The sequence below is a fragment of the Limanda limanda genome, chromosome 16, assembly GCF_963576545.1.
Source record: "Limanda limanda chromosome 16, fLimLim1.1, whole genome shotgun sequence".
Lineage (NCBI taxonomy): Eukaryota > Metazoa > Chordata > Actinopteri > Pleuronectiformes > Pleuronectidae > Limanda > Limanda limanda.
This window is the reverse complement of record NC_083651.1, coordinates 18,131,494-18,157,570: the sequence shown is the minus strand read 5'-3', so window position 1 is coordinate 18,157,570 and position 26,077 is coordinate 18,131,494. Positions and strand designations below refer to the sequence as shown.

The following is a 26,077-nucleotide window of genomic DNA, read 5'->3' as shown; positions in this document are numbered from 1 at the left end:
AGATGAGAAAGACGACCTTAGTCACCATCTGCCCAGTAGGCCTCCTGGTAAGAGGTTATTATATGGGTTCAAAGTATTAGCTGTTTCCCTGGGACTAAGGCCTTAAAAAGCTATGACCCATATTAACTATATAAATATGGAGGTAACAGCTAAAGTCAAAACATTGTAATTGTCTCACATGTATCTCTTCTTCAAGTATTAGCTCATATCAATGACATCATAGCTAAATAAACTTGGTCGAAGTTGTAGACATATTTCATATGACCGAAACAAACGATATGCTTTATCTTTCCCACTCAATATAAATATTAATATCAATATAAATATAATGTAAAGGCAGGAAATGTATGACATCTACTGTTTTTAACTAAGTTTACTCATTTGTAATTTCCTTAACTATAATAAATCCTTAAAAGAAGGATATATTCGATATCCGCCCACTGACCTGTCGCTTTGACATATATCAACAAAGACCATGAAATCAAAAAGCTCAAGTAACTCAGGTGAAGGTTGACATATGTATATATTTAAGTCTTTATATACAGACCTGTTAAGACAACAGTGTAAATAAATAGCAGGTAACAACTACAAACAGTACACACACCTGAGACTACAGGGAAGTTGTGCTGGTATACATTTCTTTACATTAAAACCTGAAAGTGTAGCAGGAGCTACAGTTACAAGAACACGTGTTACAATATTCACAAAATAAAAGCTTTTACTTAAAGTATTTATCTAATGACATCAGATCACTATACAAATCGAATGTATTTAGTATCAAAAAACAAGGCTCCCAGGGCACGTTTTCTCCTCCCGTTCCCAGATATGAGGCAATCTGGAGAGGAAATAGTACAATTATTACTTAATTTACAAATATAACATATAAGTCATATAAGTAACTATCAAAACTTTCATAATTATTAGAATTGTTTGAAAGTGTCCTAGATTAGATGAAAAGTACAACAAAATGCGAAATACTCGTCTTTTAATATTTGACATGAAAACTATTTGGAAAAACGAAGCAAGTTTTCAGATAGCTGCAACAGTTTTGAAATGAAACTTTAATCTCTGTGTAGTTCAGTAATAAGGGTCTTGTTCCCCCTTTTCATTAATTTGCAAAAAAAGAGATTTCCCATTTAAAAAAGGTAGAGAAAGAAGAAAAGGACCCAAATTCTTAATTTTTTTCTGAGTGAATTCACATCCAAAATTTAAAAAGTATACTGAATGAATGAATAAATGTAAAAAATAAAATCAGGAATCCATTATTGAACAGATAACTAACACAAATTCACAATATTTCCTGACTTACAATAAAAAGGGTTAAGGTACTGCTTCCTCAGCGACCTTAAGGTGTAATGCTGCTGCTTTGTTCACCAGAGGGCAGTGTAGCACCTGAAGATTCTGCTGGGGAGAGCTGGGAGTTGGAGTTCTTCGATGCGGATCGATAACCAGAATTTGAGCACACTGAACTGTCAGAGAGAAGGGCTTTTTCCTCATCCTCGTCCAGAGGAAACACTCGTCGTTCCCACGGTGTCACAGGCTGCCGGAGGACAGAAAGGGCACAGAACTGTAACTGGCTTGTTTTTCCACAACAGAGTTCAGTTTGTATAGTGGGTATTGATTGCTATAGACACAGAGATGAGAGTGTAACACATGTATCTGATATATTATTTATGCAATGACCCCCTAAAATAATGCTCTGAATCATGACGATTGCTTTTTCCATATCCGTCCCTTCTCTGAATTTAGACCGTGCAGTGCTCAGATGCCGGTTTTAAAATAAAAAAGCTAACGTCGTGCTTCAATCAGGGTTTGTATGGGTGCATAAGTAGTGTAAGGCAGTGAAGGAGGAAATTTGTGGCGTTGAGAAGGTTGATTAGGACGGTCTGGTTTAGTATCGACTCACTCGTCCAATTAAAGCAAAAACCTGATAGAGAGCACTTCAATCAGAGCAACGTCGATTCAAGAAAGGGGCGACGAGTATCTGTGTTGGCTCTCGAGAATTCTTCTAGGCCTCATAACACACACAACACTAGTCTGCAGTGCATTTTAATGTAACATACTCTTTTTAATTCTGCCCACGCACAAATAACACAAATTCATCCCGGACTGGAACGCTACATAAAACATCTTTCAGTCCCTCAATGTTTTGGCGTTGAAGTGAGACATAATTTTGTACGAGCAAAGGAATACATCAGTCAGTCTATTTTACCTCTGGGTATGGGATAAGTGTTAAGCTACATTCTAAAACTAGAAGAAAAAAAGGCTTTGAAAGGTCGAAATTCTGCGTTTGAAAAAAAAAAAATCCTGTGCATAGTCTGTCAACACGTCATAAACCCGAAATGTTATTGTATTTCAGCACAGAGCAAATAATATGTTTAGCAAATGCCCCTGCCTCCTGGATCCCTACTCTTAATCAAAACATGGGTTTCGAAGTTCCAAGAACAGAGCTTCGGGAGAACTCTGCCAAAATCAATGTGTGGGTCAATCTCTGAAAACTATGTGTTGCAAACTCAACTCTGAAATAACAGACTGCAACAGGAGGGCAGGTGTATGTCTGTGGAGTTTCAAAATAAAGCTATGCCCTTTCAAAACTCAGGTTTTAACGTTTCAGAACTTCCCCGAAGGAAACAGTGGCAAATGTAAGGTCTGAAAATGTTTTGGAGGAACACGTAAAAAAAGGTATGTTGCATTTTTTAAGAAAAAAACTCAAATACCCAAACAAATAAATTTCAGCCGAATAAAACAAAACCTGTCAACCTAGCCGTTATTTATATTTCGCATATTTATCCCAAATGTGGGTCTTTTTATAATTTTGATTGGGAAGGAAAGAATTGTCAACTAGGATCTTTGAACCACTCTGACCCCAGACTCATTATTATTCAATTTGAGTTACATCTGAGAAAAACATTCTTCCCTCCAGTTTAAAACCCATTTCAGAAACTACCAGCTGCTATAAGCGTGAAAACATAAACCGAATTATCTTTGAAAAGATAAAACTTAAGCAATTAAAGAAGGACAGAGAAATTGTTATTAAGAGCTTGTTCTGTTATAAATAACTAGTGTGCTCCTGCCTATGTCACCAGGATCATAATCTTCAGATATTGGTTTGGTGGATTTGAGGTTTCAGCTGTGTTGCTTTTGATCTCACCATCCACTCCTCCGAGCTCGGCTGTTCGTCTGTTTCCAGCTGAGCACCGCTCCACTCCGCAGAGCTCTCCTCTCCTGATGTGAGCACCCCGCCCCCACCGCCTGACAGCCTGCTGCCAGATCTGGAGTGAAAAAACAAGCATACCCCATGGAACTCTGCCAAGAGATCTCTCAGCATTCCACTTTCACACAGATTGTATTTACATGCACAGAGGTGAACACACTGACTCTCCAACAGCTGCATGGCAGAGTCAGCGCAGCCTTTGTGAGCTCAGGATTTTAATCCCACTGTCACATGCTTCTCTTTGTTGTGATCTTGTGATTTAAGTATTAAAGGTTGTGACAAACACTAACTGTTGTTTCTGACATTTAAGAAAGTCTGATAAACTATTCATTTCTGATGCATGTGGTAGAGTTGCTTTCAGTGAGGTTTACAGGTATAGATCCCGGAGTCTAGGCTGGATTTGAGAATGCTGCATTTTGGAAATGTGCTACCAGCTTTCTGACATTATTGAAAGACATTATCAAGTAGGTATATGGATGTGGTGTTTTATTTTGGTTTATGCACTGAAGTTTACATAGGTGATGTTAGAAAGGGAGTAAATTGCGATATAAAAAATTCCAAGACAATAAAGATTATTTCAAAGATATCTTGTCATTAGGATCAAATCACAGATTGTTTCCTTGACTAGAAAAGTACTCTTTCCATGTTTTCCAGGTTGTGTGGGAGCACAATCAAACGTGACTAAAGAGATGACTTACTTCTAAAGGTTTCAGTATTTCTGGCTGCTCTCAGGACCTTAACTCGGTTTGGAGCATAAAAGCAGAAAACTGCCTCACCACAGGTTTTTGTCCTGCACTGTGGAAGAGCTAACTGATTTTTACCAGAAGGTTCATATACGTCAAGCATGTGAGACATGTCAGCTGTTGCAAGAATATGAAGTGCTTTAAAAACAAGTCAAGGAATCTAAAACAACAATATGGATACTGAATGATATTAGGACTTTGCGTGTGTGTGTGTTTGTGTGTGTGTGAGTGTGTGTGTGTGTACCTTGTAGGATGCCTGAAGCATTTTGTCTTTCCCCACGAAGACCGGCGCAGTTTCTCTTTCTTCTCCAAAGCCGCGTGCCTCTGAGCAAAGGCTTCATCGCTGAGATCCTCAACCTGCACACAACACAACGGGATGAGGAGGATGTTCTTTGAACGAATTAAAATAAAGTGCTCATTTCTAAAAGGTATAAGACATCACCTGTGCTTCCTCACTGTCCTCCTTGCTCTCTGTCTCTTTCTCTCTCGGAGACTGGCTGGACAACAGCCGCCACCTGCAGAGAGAATGATAACATCAATGGACAATGTCAAAATCCCCTTTCTATTTCTATCTTTCAAAGATCAAAAGCAGAATGTTAACTGAAACCAATAGTGTAACAAATCCGAGATATCAACCTGTAAATTTGGGAAATAAGTCCATGGTAAGAGAAATTATTTTTTATTCTCATAATTTATTAAAAAAACTACATATAGTTAATGCATGTATTCATTTTTAGGCTGGGGAGAAAATAAATTTTTAAGATGTAATACAAAAGTGACTTCAAGAATTTTATGGCAATCCTTTACGGGTGGGTTTGCTCCATACCGCGGTGTGAGGATTTCTTTGTACTGCAGCTTCTCCACTTTGGTATGTAACATGGGGATGACAATGTTGTTGATGTTGTAAACACTCTCTCTCTGACGTTTGCGAACAGAGCTCTGAAAGGAAACACGTGCCAAACTGAAGTAAGAACAATGTGACAGTTCACACCAATGATTCAGACACGTTCACACAGACCAACACAGTCCTCGCACATTTAACAGATACAGTGATCAAGGGATGCACGTGGATACTTTAATCTGTGCGGTACACAGATTTTGTCTGGTGATTGGGAATCATTTGAAGTAAATGTAGGATTTAGTTCAATATACAATTTCATTTAAAGTATAAAAATTCAAAAACATCTAACTTCTATCCAACATTTCACATTGTAATCATCTGGACCAGGTAGGTAATAATTTCATCGCTGTTTGTTTGTCTGTTAGCAGTATTAAAAAACAAACAAACTAGGAATCAACTGATTTGAAAATTGATTGAAGTGTGGGGTCGGGGCCGAGGAAGAAATAATGTAGAGATTTCTGTTGAGTGCTAACATCTATGAGGTTGTTTGTTTCTGTACTCTCATTATGTGTAGTTTAGTAGTGTACATATTGTGATCTTTTTTATTGTGCTTCGGCACTGTTACTTAAATTCAGTTTTCTCTTATTTGCTGTAACAAGTGAATTTCCCCGTTGTGTGGACAAAATAAAGAAATCTAATCTAATCTAATCTAATGAACAGGGCACATTTGGTGCAGATATGCAAAATGATCCGGATTCTGTGCCAATAAAATTCCTTTCACCTAGATCGAAGAATTCCCATTTTTCTTGTGAGTTATGATTGAGAAGCAAACAGTAATTTAAAAGCTTCTGTCTACTAATGTAATCTGTAAATGATTTACTTTAGAGTCCCGCTTGCGTGGAAACTGTGTGTAGCTCTCTTCCAGCACTTCGTCTGATCTTCCCTCCGGCTCACATGGCCGGTACAGGACATCTTTATAATCTGGGCACAAACACAGACATCATTGATTTTAAAACATGTCACACAAACCGAGTGACGCCAAGTGTCACAGACTGATTTACTGTTTACTTGCGATGCAGTGTGAACATACACTGCATACGTCACACACCTCTCCTCTTCTTCTGATTGGCTCTCCTGTGTCGAGCCTGAGAAGAGCCTGCCATCCTAATAGGTGAGAGACCCATAACTCTGCTTTAAGATGTTGTAATGGAAAATTCCACTGACCAGTGTCTAAGGTAGTGGAAATCCCCTGACTAGGTGTCTCACTGCTGTGATACTGTCTACCTGACAAGATGGAACCTTTATTTGGTGATGTTTTTCTTCCAACTGTTACGCCGGTAGGACGGACACAGCAGATAAGACAAAGATAATGATCTCATGTCTTAGATGTCTTTGATGTCTCTGATGTCTTCTTTTTTTAATATAATTTCTTATCTAACGCCTCTTTGTATAAGTTCTGGCTTTTGTGAACTTGCGGCCAGTTGTTCCATTTTGAGCACCCATGCTTGTTTTATAAACTCTGCAGAGCTTATTATTATAAAGACTCAAAAGCAACATAAGTCGGAGAATTTCATTATTTCAAATCTCAAGATGAATTTCCATCACAAACTCTTGCATGCTGCTTGTATTTGTGACCTTTGATGACACACACACACAAGCCTGAGTGCATACACTACAGGAATATTCTTTCCCTTCAACCTCCCCTGGTTTAAGTGTAAAAAAGCTCATCTTAACCATTGGTCTCAGTGTTTAACCTCTTCTCCCATTTTGATTAACGAACCAAAAAAAAAATAGAAATGTACACACAGAACTCCAGAAGAATTCATGAGGAGAAGAGAAGGAAGGAAGAGGTAATGAAGAAAGGAATTAATGGACAAATGCTTTAAATCCACCTTTTATATCAATGACACATTACAGGACACTGAGGAGCACTTCATCCAATCCCATAAGAACATTCTGGGTCCAACTGGCTCCACAAATGCTCCCTCCTCATTAGGAACAACTGAAAAAAGCTCAATAAAAAACAGCTTCCTTATTTTCCGATAAATCCATTTTCATAATTATTCTCCAAGTCGCCAATGTTTCTATCTCCTGCTTGTTTTGACTTTTAACTCATTCTTTATTAACTACGACCAGAAAGGATAACAAGGTTGTTGCTACATGTCAGGAGATAATATGAGGAGACACACATGTCTTCTCTTTCTTCTGCTCGAAACAAGGGAGAATAAGATCATTCAAGCTGACAGGAAATCGACAGGGTGATGGGTGAGTGATGTGTTCATCCATTCTCAATCTCCCTCCTTTGTGTCTCCACCTTTAGAACCTCTTAGTTCTGGTACACCATTCTGTGTCTATTTTTACCTCCGTAATTAACACAAAAAGGATAAAAGTGCATATATAAGCTTTAGTCAACCCTCCCTGGATTAACAGGGGAAATTCTACAATCAACCAGTCAATGGTTCCTGTGGCTCATCAATCTCCATTGTGGACTACCACAAAAGCCACTGAAATAATAGCTGCCATAGGTGTGTAAATGCAAAGGCAAATAATCATTAATTACACAAATATAGTCAGACACAATTTCAAAATCAATGAAATGCTGAATGATTTCATGTCCATCTACTGTTCACCTGAAAGCCTCATTCAAACACAGGGGGATATCTGCCATGCTAGCAACCAATTACACTGGTCCACAGGGAGAAAACAAGATGACACAGTGGGAGGCTTTACAGCAGCATCTTTTTCCACAGCGTCTCTTTACTGAAGACAAGCAATGAGATAATTACAGTTTAAAGACAGTTTATAATGATAATATATGTGTTTAAAATTAACTAATAGAATAGAATATAAGATAAGATAATATTATATTCCCAAATTATATTATACTTTGAAAGTAAGAGAAAATAGCAATTATTAATGTCTCCATATGACTCCTGAGATAATAAGTGACAACATAATTTTCTGTGAACTCGCTCAAATCAATATCCTTGTTTTGTATAAATTTCCAGTTAATAAATAATTACATTTTCTTGTATAATATTAATCATACCAACAACAGTCTTATAATATTTGTGCGGGGTATGATGATTAAAAAAAGATAGTGCAGATAAAATATATAATACTGGCAACTAAAATAACTACACATTAAAATAAAGTTAGTATGATGGTGCGTGTACATACACTTACATGCACAGCCTATCATACAAGTTGCGTATTTACATGTTCATCTGCCTCACAAAAACAAACAAAAGTAAACAGAGCAAAAAGCTCTTACAAAGACAATAAAGGCTTTCTGATTTCTATGTTTCAAAATGGGAATTGCCACCATTCCAGCCATTCCAATATAAGGCAAGGTCTCCATCTGTTAGTTAAATAAAGGCAACAAAACAGCAGGTTCGGTCTTTCAAAATGCAAACCTGCCTTCCTGTCATCTTGCTTATTGGTTGACTATGACATCAACACAGCAGGTTACAGTCAGGCTCTGACCCTGCTCACAGGCACCATCTAAACATACTGGATCGATAAGATACTGCATGTTTTCTACTGTGTTGGTGAAAATGGACCAAACCTCACAGAGTGGAGAAAAATAGAAATAGACAGGATGTGAGAGAACAAAGATAAAGAGGGTACGTAAGCACTGCTGGTAAAGGGCAGGATCTTACCGTAGTGCAGTGGCGTGGAGGTGCGTCTCTTGAAGTGTACTGGAGTGGGCGACTGGGACCATTCTTCTCGAGCGAGGGCTCTCTGTGGGGGGTGGGCCGTAGGAGTGCCTGAGAGTAAACAGCGTGACCTTGGTCAAAATTGTAAAAATTTCCGAAGAAAGATTTCTTTGTGAAATACAAATGCAATTAAGGACAATACATATGATACAAAATTGTGACCATAAAACCCCTCACTATGCCATTTTAAGTTTTCTCCTACCAAAGGAAAGAGACATCGCACAGTGAGGTCTGGAGCTCTTTCTCCTGGAGGTCAGGGCCGAGCTGCTGGAACTGCAGTCCGCATCAGAACACAGGACAGCGGAAGAGGAGCAGCATGCATGGGAAGATGAAGAGAGTGAAGAGCTGAGTGTGGATGTGGACATCCCCAGCTCCTGGAGCACAAGAGAAAAGAAAACAAGAGACAGAGAAAATTGTCATCAGAAGGTTTTAAGGAAGGTCTCAGCTTGAGCACTTTCTTTGTCATCTGGCAATAATATGGTGGTTTGGTGCCGTTGTTTATAGCAGCTGTAACGGCTCTAGGATTTTTAAACAGTCTGAAATAATAGTGTTCAACCAGATGTTGTATCTCAATAGTCTGTATTTATATTTCACATGCAATAAGGATTCTATTTTAGGATTCTATCACAGGCCCAATGGACTTGTGTTCTATTGTGTAAGACTGATCCACAGTCCTCTAGAACAAGCTCAATCTCAAAGATGAGGCAGAAAAGGAGATTTCTTACAATCCAGAGTTACTTGTTCACTGTGAGTTGTTCACAAAGAACAACCACTTGGGTTTACATTCAGTCATTTGATCCACCAACATATTGTTTGGTACAGCTTTAAATAAAGACGCCACTAAAAATAAACTGCATCATATTGTTTATCTACTGGCAGTCAGAACAAAGCATTATGCATTAGCACCCCTGGAGGTTAATAAAGGCTGGAACTTTCAAATAATACCACAGATTAGATTTGTTTATTTGAAGCAAATCCATCAGATTCTAGTGTTTGATTAAAAGCTGGTGTGGGGCTTTAAACATTAATTCCTATTTAATTTGAGGGGCTTCTTAAGCGATATGGCACGCCTCACTGAAACAGGGCCAAGAGCAACTGCTTTGAAGACACATTTAACATTTATAAGTGAGTAATTTTTATTAGATCAATCGACGAATATAACCTTTATATAATGTGACGTGTTCATCAGCTTTACAACCTTTACTGTGAAACCCTCTCGTTACGTACAGTTGGCTGGTGGTAATGTAATAAAGCATAGTGATGAGCACTCGTCCTCAGGATAGATAGAAGGGGGAAAATAACAAATGCAGGCACTCACATTGTGCAGGGATACAAGAAGCACTAATGAATATAAACACTAGCGTATCCATGACGAAATTGATTTGTATGAGCAGCACAGAGCGGGATTAAGCTAAGAATAATTACACAGTGAGAAGATGTAAGGGCTAGGGGGATGGGCTTCTGAAGTCTTTACATAAGCTGCTTTCAGACATGCACTGAACTCCGCAGTTCCTCCGAACTTTCTCCGGAGGACGTGCATGTGTGAAAGCAAATGTTTGACTTTCTTCGCCTGGCCTCCTACTATAATGTCCGTAGAAATCCAGGAGAAGTCGATGTGAGAACACAGCAGGATTCAGATGTGTATATGTGCACTACAGATATTCCAGTTGTCATAGAGAATGTGCTTTTGTGGTTCGACTGTTAGTTGTTAGTAAATATTCAGATGGACAGGCTGGGTAATGGAGGAGGATGCATGCGGGCCTACCTGTGAACTGCTGGAGTCGTGTGTGTTGAAAGCGAACAGTTTGGGCTTGTGGTAGGAGACCAGAGGCCGGGTTCGGGCACAAACCCCCGGATCAGTCTTGTACCGCCTTGTGGTCGCCAGTCTCTGTCTCTTAGAGCTGCCGGGCAGAAAAGCATCATCTTCTCTCTGACCACTGAAGGGAAGAGATCACATCAGGCCATGTAAATGTCAGGGATGTGATTCATGATCAGATCACAGGCAATAAAAGGGCAAGATTCTGAAGGTCTTGCGTCTCTCAGATGCTGTTCACAAAGGACGAGCTGAAAAAAATAATTTACCTAAAAAACCTTTTTCCTGTCGATGCATTAACAAGCAGAGAGTCTTCTATTTATTACATTGCTTTTATCTCCAGAGGCAGGCACAGAGTTAAAAAGGCAGCAAGAAGGGAGAACATGAAGGGATGATTCAAGTCAGGCCAGATGGGACCCGACTGTTTCACTGGGTTACACTACAAACAGGGAGCATGGGCTCAGCCATAATATTGTATTCTACAGCCGAGGCTAAAAACAGACAGTGGATACAACTGATCAGTCAAACTATTATTTAGTATTATTAGCTTGTCTGATGGAAATTAACAGCATGTCTGATCAAACCTAGTATGAGTCTAAGATTATCTATGATGAACCAGAATTGTACTCAGCACATACCTCTGCCAAGTCCCAACAATCCACTAAATTCAATCTGCACCCAAGTGCACACACTTAATAATCTCTGTAAACACATTCTGCATATGAATATGCATCAGCTAGTGGCTTTTTAATTGATTTGCATTCAAATGCAAATAGCTGTAAAGAGAGTTTAGCCAAAATGTCAGTTCCCTAAATATGCCGGATTTTCTTCTTCAAGATCTATGGATCCGCACCCAAATGTCCTGGGTTGTTCCTTGACTCATACCATCCTCCAAGTTTCATGGTTATCTGACCAATAGTTTTTGAATAATCTGTTTACAAACAAACTAACCAACAAACGAACAGACATTGTCTCTAAACTATTGTATCCTTTAACCCCAACTCATGAGCATCACAAATTATGTTGATATATGTGCAACACTCTCACTGTGTGTGTTCTCCACCTGGTGAAGGATCTCTTGTCTTTACAGGTCTGTGCTTGTTTAGAGAGCGGTGAAAAGCTGAGAGGAGGCATCAGACTTCTGACGATCTGGCTGAGCTCGGCGCTCTGTAATGAGAGACGTCACCAACATAAATACATTTCACAAGTGACAAATTGACAGTCCGTCGTCTAAACAGAAAGAGAAGTGACAGCGTGTGATGAAGTCACCAACAAACTGTTCTCTCAGTTCTCTAATGTCCTTTGCTTTGAAGTGATTATCGAAGGATCAGAGAGAGACACATGATGTGTGAGTTTCCATACAGAATGCTAATGCAGGTACCTTCCCTGTTATTCATGCTACCAAAGAAAACACACTCATTAAAGAATCCTGGTTGTTTTGAACCTCAGAAGCCTCTCTATTCACCGTTTGTTACATATTTATGAATATTTATAATACACATTCCTTTCAACTGTCTCACTGTACTTCTTGAAGTGTCTTACATCTGCTGTTGAACACATTGTTTATAACTTCATCAGATTTTAAATGGCACTTATGAAGGATAGATATATGCAAACAAATATATGCACTTAACCATACATAACCATAAAACATTCTTAACCATCTAAATACCATTTTTGCTCTATCTTGGCCCCAAGGATGCACAGCTGGGGTTCTATTCAACAACCTCAGGTGTAGCATGGAAATGTTATTAAAACAAATGTCTCTGAAATGATTAAATGCCTGAAGGTGAGTGGGACAGTCTTTACAGGTGGAAGGATGATTGGAAATGTTCTCTTGATTTAAATGACAATAGACTTCATAAAGCAGTAGGAATTCATGCATCCCATTTGTAATTTGCAATTTAGCACAAAAACACACAGATAACTTAATTTTCATTAGTTTAATATTTCCCTCACAGAAATCGGTATGAAAAAAAAGTATGTTAAAAAGGTTGATGTCCTAACAAAGTGTCAAAGAATTATTGGATTATTAATCCTCTTGACTCCAGACACACTCACCATTACAGGGGTGTGTGTGTGTGTGTGTGTGTGTGTGTGTGTGTGTGTGTGTGTGTGTGTCTGTGTGTGTGTGTGTGTATGTGTGTGTGTGTTTGTGTATGTTAGCTCCTCTCACCTACCTGCCTCTGTATGCTGTGCAGAAGGTGTGTGGGGCTGCAAGTTTCAGTGTCAGCATCTGAGGCTGTGCAGCATAACCCTTCAGCTTCCTTCAGAAGGGTCTGCTGAATCTGCCTGTCGGTCAGCGGCTGGGACGCTGCAAGCACCACACCACCCTGAGAGCCATAGAAAAACACGGATATTATATGTTCATATACATGTAGCCTTCCAGAACCAAAGGTATTGTTTGGATGGAGCTAAAAATATGAAGGTCTTCGATAAAGGCGCTGAACCAATTGTGATGAGTCAGTCTCAGTTGTCAATCGTGACGATTCACCCATAATCACATCAGCAATTTAAAACCAGGAAGATCAAAAAATTTGAAAATACATGTTTGATAAGAACTACTTCAAATAACACAAACCATCTCTGAGAAAAAAATTACTGTGTATTCTGACTTTGGTCCATGTCCCCTCCAGTAGCATGGAGGACGTGGGGTTTGTGACCTATAATGTAGACAGCCACAATTGGGCGATTGAGGCCCTTCGCCCTCATTTTGGGGAGCTGCCATTTTGTCAATTTTTTGAAACAGTCTGCAGTTTCTCTCTGTTCCCTAGTGGTTAGTAACTGCTCAGTAAAATGTGAACGTGAGAAAACCTAGATCAACAAAACTTAGCCTGATACAATAAGACACCAAAGTTGTCTAGATACAATAAGTTGATCATATCTTTATATCTGCCAGATGTTACATTATGTCAACTGCTCTTGACTGAGGTGGATACAGAGGAGTATTGTTTTACTTTGGACGAGCGGAAATGCTTGTGGAGCTCCTCCAGTGGCTGTATCCTCCCCTCCAGCTCGGACAGACGCAGCTGCAGCCAGCTCCATCTGCTGCCCAGCTCCGCTCTCTCTTCCAGCCATCGCCTTTCACATCTGCTGCTGCTGCTGCTGCCAGGAGGGGTGGAGCGGCAGATGAGAGAGAGAGAGAGAGAACAGTTACACCCATGTTATAGTATTACGATATGTTTTATTCCCTTTCGTCAGAGGCTTCAGACTCTGATCCAACCTCACAAGAAGTGAATGTCCTTGTAAGACTTTGGAATTTGGTTAAAAAGGCAGCAACAATTTAAGGATATTAAATGTGGGTCATAAAAACCCAAATACATCTGCTGAAATTCAACCACAGGAAGTGTGTGAAGAGCTTAGCATATGAGTATCCCTACCAGGAACATGTGTGTCACCAGAGAGCGAGACTGAGCGACACAAAGGGAGTAAAGACAGAGCAAACAGTTAGACACATTTGTACTGCTGCACAGTCAACATACCACCTATTTTACACAGCCATGTTGGAATATAGAGCTTAAATTGTTTAGCATCCTAACACAGTTTGGAGGGAGGGCTGCATTTTGCTGAAGCACAAAAGCTTATCTAGCCCACAGAACATTGTTGATTTGTGTGGTGTGCGTCTATCGTGTGTTTCCATGGCACTAGACTGTTCAGTTAACATTTATCTTGAGAGTGTGTGTGTGTGTGTGTGTGTGTGTGTGTGTGTGTGTGTGTGTGTGTGTGTGTGTGTGTGTGTGTGTGTGTGTGTGTGTGTCTGTGTGTGTGTCTGTGTGTGTGTAATAGTTACAGTGGGGCAATAGTTGCTATGGCACTGCTCTTGGACCTTGGCTCAGAAAGGGAGTGACTCCCCCCACTTCACACACTCGGATGCAGGGCAGAGAAAGGTTAGGCCAGGCAGGAAGCAGATACTCACAGAATACACTACGATAATATTTGGTATTACAGGGTAGCTAAACTAATATTAGCCTGAAAGTAAATAACATACCCGAAATTAGTTTAGTTTGCCCAAGCCTAGTTTGTTGTTGATCTGGGGGAGAATGAAGAACAAGGTATACACAGTAAATGGTGATCGACTGGCTCTAAATTGAGTTTAATCTCTTTTGGATTTAGAGGGTTTTTTAAACATGGCTTAAAAGACAATTGACTCCTTTCTGATTGCCAGTGAAGGACTTTGCCTGAGGCAAAAGTTTGCTGTCTCGCCAACTTCACCCTGGTGTCACATTTCCATCACTGATTATCGGAGTCGGGTCAGATAAAAACCTGTGTCTACTGCGGACTCATTTGACCCAGGAGTGGATTGTATCCATTCCCATTGCAGACAAAAATCTGATGGTTGTGGGTGTAAGTTGGTTTTTCGACCAGTGGAAAAGGTAACTACACACTAAGCTGATACCCTTTGCTAAGCAGTAGGCCATGTCTCTCCTCCATAGACAATGACCAGACCTGGCTGCCCTGCGGCTCTTTCCAACTCTATAATGAGAAAATTCCAGGAATACTTGCAGAGCATTAGGCGAATCAGGAGGAGGAGGAGAGGAGAGGAGAAGTTGGTTTACACCTGACAGTGTGCAAGTTCACAAGTACTCTGTCTCTTACACTATTTGTCGTGAAGTTATTGACGCATATGAATGAAGTGTGAGGTCTAGCAACCCACTGGCCTCCCTCCACAGTGAGAAAGTATGAGTTGGCAATGCCAAATCCTGGTGGAATCCCAGGCCAGCCCAAGCAAGTAGTTCTTTAGGCTTATGAATTCCCCTCTTTGAACACGGGCTCTTGGCTTGTGTAGCCACATTAGGGTTTTAGGGTGTGTCAGTTTAACTTTCTAGCATTTAGCCTTTCAGAAGACTCCAATGCAGTATATTTAAACAGACTGGAAACAGAAAATGAGCAACAGCTGTAGGTGTGAAGGACTTTCTGTCAGTGCATAAAAAAAGAGCGACGTGAACACATGGTTTCAAACCAAAATCAAAACACTCTCTGTGTGTTACAAGTTCATGAAGGTCAACCGTTTCCACATTTTCTAGAGGAGGACAACGACCTGTTCCTTCTCCAGCATGGCGATATCCTCAAGGAGGAGGAACCTGCCACAAAAACTACCCAGGGGGAGATTTACTGACGAAGCACAGAGCATTGTTCCGTGAAGGAAGAGAACACGCTCGGACAAAAAGCAAGCTGACACCTCCTAAACGACTGACGCTGGCCAAATAAAAAGGCACTCATAAAACACTCCCCTTTGTCCCATGTTTTCACATAAACAGACTTAAACTTTACCTTTTTATCACACTGATTCAGAAAATCGCAGACACCTTGAAGAACTATACAGAAATGAATGCCACTGCATCTAAACTAGACCTGGCTTGAGTCCTAAAAGAAAGGTAAAAGTGGTCAGCAGTCAAAACCACTGTGATAATGGGTTGAAAGCTTTTTTACAATGACCCATCAGGAACAGGATGTAACCCCACTTCTGAGAACAGAAATAACACATTGACATCTCCACTTCATGTTGACCAGGAAGAGCATTGACCTGGATATACAATGACGCAAGACAGAACTTAGCAGACCATCCGCACAAATGAAGGAATTGCGAAAACATCTCTCTGCAAAAGCTGTGACACACAAAAAACAAGGGACATACTTTAGTCTGCATAAAAAGACAGAGGAAATGACAGCTGCCCAAAAGCGAAGCCTAATCAACTGGATTGCCCCCTGAAGTATAGGTCATTAGCCCAGCTTCCTACATGTCAGTGGATATTGACCAAACTTTAAAGTTAAAACATTAAATATTACATTGATGTTTGTTGAAAAGCAAATTTCTACAGTAAATTTGGTTTTAATTAGTTATTTGATGCTATAAAAATGGGTTGAAATGTCACGATTGAAAGCTGAGACTGAGTCTCACTATTGGTTGAATCGGTAGGACCTTAAAGGGACAGTTCTGTTTTTTTTTTACCCCTGAAAGTGTTTTGTGAACTCAAACACTCCACACCTCCGTCTGCATAGTGGTGAGTAGATAATAGTGAATTTAAATTTTTCTGCGAACTATCCCTTTAATGTCACGGCTGCACAAAATCATTGATGACCAGATTTTTCATGTCAAAAGCCCAAAATGGCAGAACCCATATCCTTGATTCACTTTTGAGGATGTGGTCATCCATCTTTCTATACAGACTATGGGACAAGCCGAAGAAGCATCATACAGGTGTTTTAAATATGAGATAGGTATTTTTCACTATAAAGAGAAGGAGCTGAGGCATGATGGCACAGAGTGGCTGGCACGGTGCAGGGTTGCTGGCATGTCTGCGTTGATTTCCTGCCCTGTGGATTCGGAGGGTTGGCTTATTGCAGAATTCGTCACAACTGCAGCATAAAGAGAGAAATGTGTGTGCATGGCTAAAAAAAACATCATAACACTGGGAGGACAAAACGTGTGCCAACCACACTGTAAACTTTGTAGCCAAGACAAATATGTGTCCAACACTTTGGAATAACAGTGGACCTCATTCACTGAACAGCTGACTTTCCGCAATTTATGCTGTCATCCGGAATTAAATACTTATTTCGTCATCCCTGACATTTGTGATTAATTACATATGATTGGGATTGACTGTAATAATTATAATTTAAAACTGATGTGACTAAATATGCTCATTCACTCAAAGTTACAACATTTTTTAGCTGTTTTTAACCTTGTTTACAGTGCCTTCATTGTCCTGAACTGAAAGGTTGCCTAGTATGAGAGTCTGCGGCTGTTTGTTGTCCACTTGTCTTGAGTTAAATCGAGGCCAATGACTCCAGCCTGAACCACAGCTGGGTCTGGAAAGCCATTACTGGAACAGAACAACAGATCTCCTGGAAGCGGGACAACAGTCCAGACGCCTCTGAGCTGGTGTTGTTATCTTCAAAATAGCACAAGCTGTGAGTAACTTTATACCTGACGATGTGTGGAATGATGATTCGCATCAGTTTGATGTGCAAAACCTGCAGTTCAGGGGGTTTCTACAGTCTCTCCTTTGTAGCTTGATTCTGTGATAACCAGATGTGATGGCCACATACACACTGTGGCTCCATATGAGACACACAGGTAAATCTATTTTAACTATTGTTGTTCTATCTTTCTCTTGAGCTGTATATATATATTTTTATATACATTTTACTTTCTATTTTAAATTTTTGATATTCTATTTTATTCTATTTTATACTATTTCTATTTTATTTTTTTGGTTGTAATTATTGAGCATTGCTAGAAGAGAGCCTGTGACTCAAGCTTTTCATTGCCAGCGGCTGCTTAATGTTATTGTTGTGCATTTGATAATACAAATCTTGAATCTTGAAGTAAAATAACACTACAGTTGCCACTGTCTGCCAACCTTGCATTGCGAAGAGAAATAAACATCATCTCTATAAAAGCCATCTTAAGGGATTTAATATGTCTTATCATACAATTAAAGTTAGTTCTACTTGTTGGATACTCACACACGTGATGATGTGGTTTTGAGACTCTTCTCCTCCTCCACCTCATTGTCTGAGCTGCTGCTGGCTGTGGCCTCCGAGTCCAAGGCCTCCTGCAGGCCTCTCAGCACGGCCTGGCTGGAGCGGCTCAACTCTCTGTGCTCTGTGAAGGAAGATGACGCCGTGGACGACTCCAGTGAAGACAGATTGGGATTCCCACCCGCTTGTGGAGGTACCATACCAAGATGGCTGGAGTCCAGGCTGTCGTTAAGTCCATCCCCAAGATGAATGTGCCGTTCCAGCCCCTCCAGCTGCTGGTTGCAGTGTCGCAAAGCGTGTTCTCCGAGCAGGGCCTGCAGTCTCTTCTGCAGCCTCCAAGCTTTGCCTTGCAAGTCTTCCTGCCTAGAGAGCTGCTCCTTCGTGGCCTTCTCCAGCGCAGCTCTGGGTACCATCGGGTCAAAGTTCAAGCTGCCACTGCAAGACTGCTCTGAAGCTAGAGGAGCACAGTCCACTGTGGCTGCTCTCTCCTGTGTCAGTGTCGGTGATGGTGGAAAAAAGGGAGCCCAGTCCTGAGACTTAATCTCCCCAGAGAAATCTGATTGAGAAACACTAGTCAGTGTGAAAGGGGAGCGGTGCACATCACCACCATCTGGCCCACATTCATGAGCAGCACCGTGGCCATGCAGCAAACAAGCCTCTTGGCTATTGTGCTCAGGGACAGGGCCTAAAAACATGTCTGGTACACCTGGTAGGACAGAGACCACCTGATGAGAATCTCTCAGATCTTCATTAAAGGAGCGGAATCCGAGGAGAGAAGCTGAGCTGGAGAGGACCGCCGACTCACGCTGGCTGGAAGACGCCTCCAGACATGGGGGAAGCACAGGGTTGGCAAGGACCTTCAGGGGTCTCGCTGGCAGGCAGGGGTCCAGAGAGGGACAGAAGGGGAGGTTCAGCCACATCTGGGGGTCACAGTCCTCTGTGGGCCTCACGTGAGGATCCAGCTCAGTCCTGTGCACGGCTCCCCTACTGGACTCCCCTCTGACAGAGGAAGGAGGTGAGGACAGGTGGATGCCGTGGCCATCTTTCAGGATTTTGGGCAGGGCTGGGGCCATATTGCTTTCTGAACCCCTGAGGCTTTAGGCAGCCGCGATGGAAGACTTCACAGAGTGCATCTTAAAGGATCTGACGGTTAGAGAGACATTTAAGACAGTTAGAACAAAATACATGATGCCAAATAAGCAATAAAATATCTCTAAAGAACAATTCAACCAAGAAAATACTTTTGGTGTGAAACGACTGTGACTGCAAAACATCAGTGTCTGGTTAATGCCTGAGAATCTCTCGGGAACGATACATATTTAGAGACAGGAAAACAAAAACAACACACCCCAGCTGTTGCTCAAAAGCACCACATGTTCACATCATGTATTTCTTTACGCTGTATTCATCAGTTTAATTCCATTTATATTTTTCTATATTTCTACTTTTTTGTTTTACATCTTTATATACAGTTTATGGTTCAACTTTTTGGTGAAGGACAAACATTCCTCATAGTGTTCTTTACTATACGAGTATTTTTTGTGGTGACATTGGAAAGATGTAAAACCGTTGGGAAAACGTTGGAAAGAGCAACTTACTGAGTATTTACATCCTAACGGTAGAATAAACGTGATGTATAGTATAACAACAAGGCAACAGGTCGACACCGAACGATGAGAAACAAGTGCAGGAGGATCCGGGTAACGACGGGTTTAATGCACCGTGTGGTTGTTAGTTCATCACGTAGAATCAGATAAACAGTGAATTAACCGTGTGAGTGGCTGCTAGCGGACGTGTTGTGATCACTCACCTGAGCAGGAGGTGAACCGCTGACTTGTCACATCTCTTATTCCTGAAGGATTTACTCCTGATTATGTTTACGTCTTCTTCCTCCCTTTTTTCTCCTTAGTCGATCTTCATGGTTTTTCCCGATGCAGCTTTTAGAAATCAGATCAGAGGTTGTTCTGCGGTGAAATCAGATCATCCACTGCTCTGTGGACTGAGTGTGTGCGTGCGTGTGTTTGTGTTTGTCTGTGTGTGTGTGTGTGTGTGTGTGTGTGTGTGTGTGTGTGTGTGTGTGTGTGTGTGTGTGTGTGTGTGTGTGTGTGTCTGTGGGTCTCCTTCAGTCCAACTGACACACATCCGAAGAGAGGGGGCTGGACCGGACTCGTGGTGCCTTCACGGGCTCCACAGAAGCTCAGACCGCAGAGCACTCGGAGGGGGAAACTCCCACCTTCACACCGACTACAGTCAAATTTCAAGAAAATACGGTTTTTGTTTGTACCTTAAAAAAGCAAATTTGACTCCGGATAAGTTGACATAATATTGACATTTTCTTACCAGGCAACAAATTACAGAGACTTCAATTTCAGTATTATGGTACAATATGTCGTTTTTATAGAAGTCTGACCCACAACAACAACAACAAATATCCCACAGCTACAAAGTAATATACCACAAATATTTGTCATAGTTGTGAAGAATCCTTATCACAAGACAGTTGTGTATTATATGCATCAGATAAAACGAGATGAAACAAAATGAGAATAAACAAGATAAAATGAGATTAGATCAGATAAAATTAGATTTAACAAGGTACGATTAAATACAAACCCAAAATTCCTTATTTCTTACGAGCTTCATCGTCAGCATTCATTCATATAGATTTAAGGGTTATAACATTCGTTAAAGTAATCTATTCTTTATTAATCTATTCTATTCGATTTCTAAAAAAGCAAACCAATGGACCTCAACTCAACCTGATCAGACACCCAATAATCACTATTACATTTGGACAACAACAGTTAAGATTATCAGCTATTTAACCCATTGTCAGCTGGCCGTCGCTTGTTACCACGCCAACATTACACAGTACTTTGAGTGCCGTCCACGTTCTGGCTGCCCTTTGCCTGAATACAGTCTGACCGATCCCCAGGTTGACCGTGGTGCCTGATATGAACAGTGAGGCGCCAGTGAAAAGGGCCCAGTAACCAAAGAAAAACTGTGGCGAGTAGACAATACTCAATGAGGTTAAGAGGTAGTAGGTGGCATAGAGGAAGTACATGGCTCCTTGGCAGGCCCCAGTGACGGCTACTCTCATATGTCTTCGCATCCTCGGCGCGTTGAAGGAGCTGCCGCTCTTGGCCACGTTTCTCATGTGTCTGTAGAGGAAGAGGATCGTTGAGATGCTAGAAACGCTCGTGACACACAGACACAACAGGATGTAAGCAATGAAGATGTAAAACATCAACAAGTTCAAGAGTTCCAGGTAATCGCTATATCCTGTCAATGTGCCGTTGGAGTACGTAAAGCACTCGAAACAAACACTTGTTGCACTTCTAATGGAGTTGAGCAGGAGAACAATCTGGTCGAAAAGAAAGGCCCAGATCATGACGGACTTTATGTTCCTCTTTACCCAGATCCAAGGAGCTCGCCGTGCAGGGACAATCTGGACATAGTAGTAGAAGTTTAGCCGGACGTAACACGTCATGCTGTTGTTCATGAAGTACATCACCATCACCCATGACATGGCAAACAATTTTTCGTTTTTTTGGTCCTTTACCAGATAATACAAGGAAGGCAAAAAGACACAATAAAGTATAGTGCAACTGACAAGACATTCCAGAATGGTCTTCAACGGCTGCTTGAGTTTCTGTCGGCCGTGCGACAGGGAGATCAAACACCAAGCGTAGAAGATGTTCGCCGTGAGGCTGACGAAGATGAGAGGAGCATTGATCAGTACAAAAGCCTGTTCACTGAGATCGAGCTTTTGACGTTCCATTGGTGGTTAAGAAAAGTCCGACGTATGAAATGTTCCTCTCTGAGTGTGTCTGCTTTATGGTCTCTTCTACACCAGTCTTATAAAAGGGAAACCAATGTAAATGGACCATAACAGTAACACATCATGTAAACAACCAGACCTAATGTGGCATAGCATGTAAATACAAACTTTGACCTCTGAAAACTGAAAACCAGGAGAGAGAGCTTTACTCGAAACTTGAAGCATCTGTAAAGATCGAGAATAAGCACGTTGTACTTTCTTTGTTTAATCCATTTGCATTCATACACATCGATTCCTGTCATGGACCCTCAATATAAAACTAAGAAATTGTTGTGTAGTGCTTTTGACATTAGTTTTGTCACTGTGTTTTGTTTCTGAGGACATCAGACAGACTGTAAAGAAGGTCAAAAACTTTTCAAGGGTAGCATTGGGGGGGGGGGGGGGGGCTGGAGCTTATCCCGGCATGTGTGAGCCATACGTTACCTAACAAATGGATATTTTTTTAGCCCACAGGAAGCCAACTTGAGTGGAGCAGACACACAAAAGGCATCAAAGTTTCAAGCCAGCCAAAACTTTCAGTTGACAGATACATACATTGACTTTCCTGATATCTAGCTGTGAGTAATCATTTATCTTTACCTCCCTAAATATGTAACTTGGACGCCTTGTTCAGCTACGATAATAGCGCTGCCTCTCTGGGCTCATGACTTCAGTAGTTTCACAAAGTGACAATAAAGCCACAATGGCATTGAAGAAATATTTATAGTAGGTTATAATATCTTTATTTTGTTTTACTTATTTAAAAGATATTGTAACTGCTGATTGTATTCTTGTTTTGTGCCAACATTTTAAATCTGACTAAGTATTTTACCAAAAATTATATTATTGAGGAAAATAACATTTCCACAACAAGTTTATTTTTTCTATATCAGTCATTTTGATTTTAAATTATTTAACAATATGAATTCAAGCTCTTAAGGTGGCAACACAAACTGGGTCAACAACAGAGTAAAAAGTGTGATTGATTCAAAAGACTTTCAAAGATAATTTAATTAGAGACAAAATGCTCTGCTATATTTTTTATTTAAATAAGCACGTCTGACTAAAATGCCGTCAACAGATCATAAAAAGACATATAAAAAAAAATACATCAAAATAGCACTTCATCAGATATATTTAATTATTATACACCTTTACATTCAAACACTTAAAAACATTCTGGTATACAGTTCATTATTCCTCACACACACACAATCATCAATACTTAGAGGACACACACAAGCACACACACGCATTTAAAGCAACATATTTTCCCCTCCAGTCAGTGTGTATGAATGAGATGCTGACCAGCTACATATACAGGATATCAACATACAGGGAATAAATAAACATAATTATCAGATCAGGAAGTCGTTCCTCACGTAACGCTGGTGTAAAAAGGAACTTACAACCTTCAGTGGTTTGTTATTATCATGTTCCATCAATATGAAGACAGGGATCATTTCCATATGACAGCATTGGCACGTACATATTCATATTTCAGCACTTTAAGGACCATAAATCATCAATGTTATTTTTGCATGTTCTGGTCTATTTGGGACACATCACATATAGTTTATAATACTGCTGTTTTGAATAGAATATGAATGTGTTTCTCAAGATTCCTCTCACACATATTTCTGTGCACAGTTGATAAACAAAGTAAAATTTCTTCTTCTACTTTCAATTGTGCATTTACGATTTTGCATAAGTCGGCAAATGTGTTTTTCTTGACGTGTGTGTCTGTGTGTGTGTGTGTGTGTGTGTGTGTGAATCCTCTTCAGTCCAACTGACACACATCTGAAGAGAGGCGGCTGGACCGGACTCATGGTGCCTTCACGGCCTCCACAGAAGCTCAGACCGCAGAGCACTCGGAGGGGAAAAATCCCCCCTTCACACCGCCTACTTTCAAATTTCCAGAAAATACGGTTTTGTTTGTACCTGAAAAAGCTAATTTGACTCCGGATAAGTTGACATATCCGATTTTTCTTACCAGGCAACAAATTACAGAGACTTCAATTTCAGTATTATGGTACAATATGTCGTTTTTATAGAAGTCTGACCCACAACAACAACAACAAATATCCCACAGCTACAAAAAAACATACCAGTAATATACCACAAATATTTGTCATAGTTGTGAAGAATCGTGATCACAAGACAGTTGTGTCTTATATGCATCAGATAAAATAAGGTGAAACAAGATGAGAATAAACAAGATAAAAAGAGATTAGATCAAATAAAATGAGATTTAACAAAATACGATTAAATACAAACCAAGAATTCCTTATTTCTTACAAGCTTCGTCGTCAGCATTCATTCATATAGATTTGAGGGTCATAACATTCTTTAAAGTAATCTATTCTTTAATAATCTATTCTATTGTTTTCTAAACAAGCAAACCAATGGACCTCAACACAACCTGATCAGACACCCAATAATCACTATGACATTTGGACAACAACAGTTAAGATTATCAGCTATTTAACCCGTTGTCAGCTGGCCATCGCTTGTTACCACGCCAACATTACACAGTGCTTTGAGTGCCGTCCACGTTCTGGCTGCCCTTTGCCTGAATACAGTCTGACCGATCCCCAGGTTGACTGTGGTGCCTGATATGAACAGTGAGGCGCCAGTGAAAAGGGCCCAGTAACCAAAGAAAAACTGTGGCGAGTAGACAATACTCAATGAGGTTAAGAGGTAGTAGGTGGCATAGAGAAAGTACATGGCTCCTTGGCAGGCCCCGGTGACGGCTACTCTCATATGTCTTCGCATCCTCGGAGCGCTGAAGGAGCTGCCGCTCTTGGCCACGTTTCTCATGTGTCTGTAGAGGTAGAGGATCGTTGAGAAGCTAGAAACGCTTGTGACACACAGACACCCCAGGATGTGAGCTGTGAAGATGTAAAAACTTAAAGAGTTCAAGAGGTCCAGGTCAAAGCTACATTCTGTCCTTGTGCTGTTAGGATACGTAAAGCTCTCGGAATATCGACTGAACACACTCAAAATGGCGTTGAGCAGAAGAACCATCTGGTCGAGAAGAAAGGCGCAGATCATGAAAGACTTTATGTTCCTCTTTACCCAGATCCAAAGAGCTCGCCGTGCAGGGACAATCTGGACATAGTAGTAGAAGTTTAGCCGAACGTAACACATCATGCTGTTGTTCATGAAGTACATCACCATCACCCATAACAGGGTAAACAATGGTACGTCATTTTGGTCCATGTACATATAATACAAGGAAGGCAAAAAGACACAATAAAGTATAGAGCAACTGACAAGACATTCCAGAATGGTCTTCAACGGCTGCTTGAGTTTCTCTCGGCCGTGCGACAGGGAGATCAAACACCAAGCGTAGAAGATGTTCGCAGTGAGGTTGCCGAAGATGAGAGGAGCATTGATCAGTACAAAAGCCTGAGAACTGAGAGAGAGCTTTTGACGTTCCATTGGTGGTTAAAAAAAGTCCAACGTATGAAATGTTCCTCTCTGAGTGTGCCTGTTTTATGGTCTCTTCCTCACCCGTCGAATAAAAGGGAAACCAATGGACCATAACAGTAATACATCATGTAAACAACCAGACCTAATGTGGCATAGCATGTAAATACAAACTTTGACCTCTGAAGACTGAAAACCAGGAGAGAGAGCTTTACTCGAAACTTGAAGCATCTGTAAAGATCGCTAATAAGCACGTTGTACTTTCTTTGTTTAATCCATTTGCATTCATACACATCGATTTCTGTCATGCACCCTCAATTTAAAACTTAGAGAAATTGTTGTGTAGTGCTTTTGACATCAGTTTAGTCACTAGTTAACACATTAGTTTTGTTTCTGAGGACATCAGACAGACTGTAAAGACGTTCAAAAACTTTTCAAGGGTAGCAGGGGGGGGGGGAAGCTTATCTTAGCATGTGTGAGCCATACGTTACCTAACAAATGGGTATTTATTAACCCACAGGAAGCCAACTTGAGTGGAACAGACAAACAAAAGGCATCAAAGTTTAAAGCCAGCCAGAACTTTCAGTTGACAGATACATACATTGACTTTCCTGATATCTAGCTGTGAGTAATCATTTATCTTTACCTCCCTAAATATGTAACTTGGACGCCTTGTTCAGCTACGATAATAGCGCTGCCTCTCTAGGCTCATGACTTCAGTAGTTTCACAAAGTGACAATAAAGCCACAATGACATTATAGGAATATCTATAGTAGGTCATAATAACTTTATGTATTTTTTTACTTATTTAAAATATATTGTAACTGCTGATGGTATTCTTGTTTTGTGCCAACATTTTAAATCTGACTTAGTATTTTACCAAAAATTATATTATTGATGAAAATAACATTTCCACAACATGTTAATTTTTCTATCAGTCATTTTGATTTTAAATTATTTAACAATATCAATTCAAGCTCTTACAGTGGCAACACAAACTGTGTCAA

At 40.4% G+C, this 26,077-nt stretch overlaps 1 protein-coding gene across 2 annotated transcripts; it reads right to left on the bottom strand.

The window, feature by feature from the left end:
• Positions 1–504: 504 nt before the first annotated feature.
• Positions 505–19,861, bottom strand: kansl1l (KAT8 regulatory NSL complex subunit 1-like). 2 transcript variants are annotated; one of them, XM_061089245.1, is made up of 15 exons: positions 19,629–19,861; positions 17,804–18,961; positions 13,288–13,435; positions 12,511–12,663; positions 11,394–11,497; positions 10,283–10,454; positions 8,720–8,891; positions 8,461–8,568; positions 5,679–5,779; positions 4,784–4,896; positions 4,400–4,472; positions 4,202–4,314; positions 3,152–3,272; positions 1,310–1,540; positions 505–835 (listed from the first exon to the last, which is right to left on the bottom strand). In XM_061089245.1, exons 2-14 carry the CDS (start codon positions 18,889–18,891, stop codon positions 1,346–1,348), a joined length of 2,661 nt encoding a protein of 886 aa, XP_060945228.1. In that variant the 5' UTR covers positions 18,892–18,961; positions 19,629–19,861; the 3' UTR covers positions 505–835; positions 1,310–1,345. The 2 variants fall into 2 exon arrangements, with proteins under 2 accessions (XP_060945228.1, XP_060945229.1); XM_061089246.1 differs by having other exon boundaries at positions 13,288–13,432.
• Between the last annotated feature and the right edge of the window lie 6,216 nt (positions 19,862–26,077).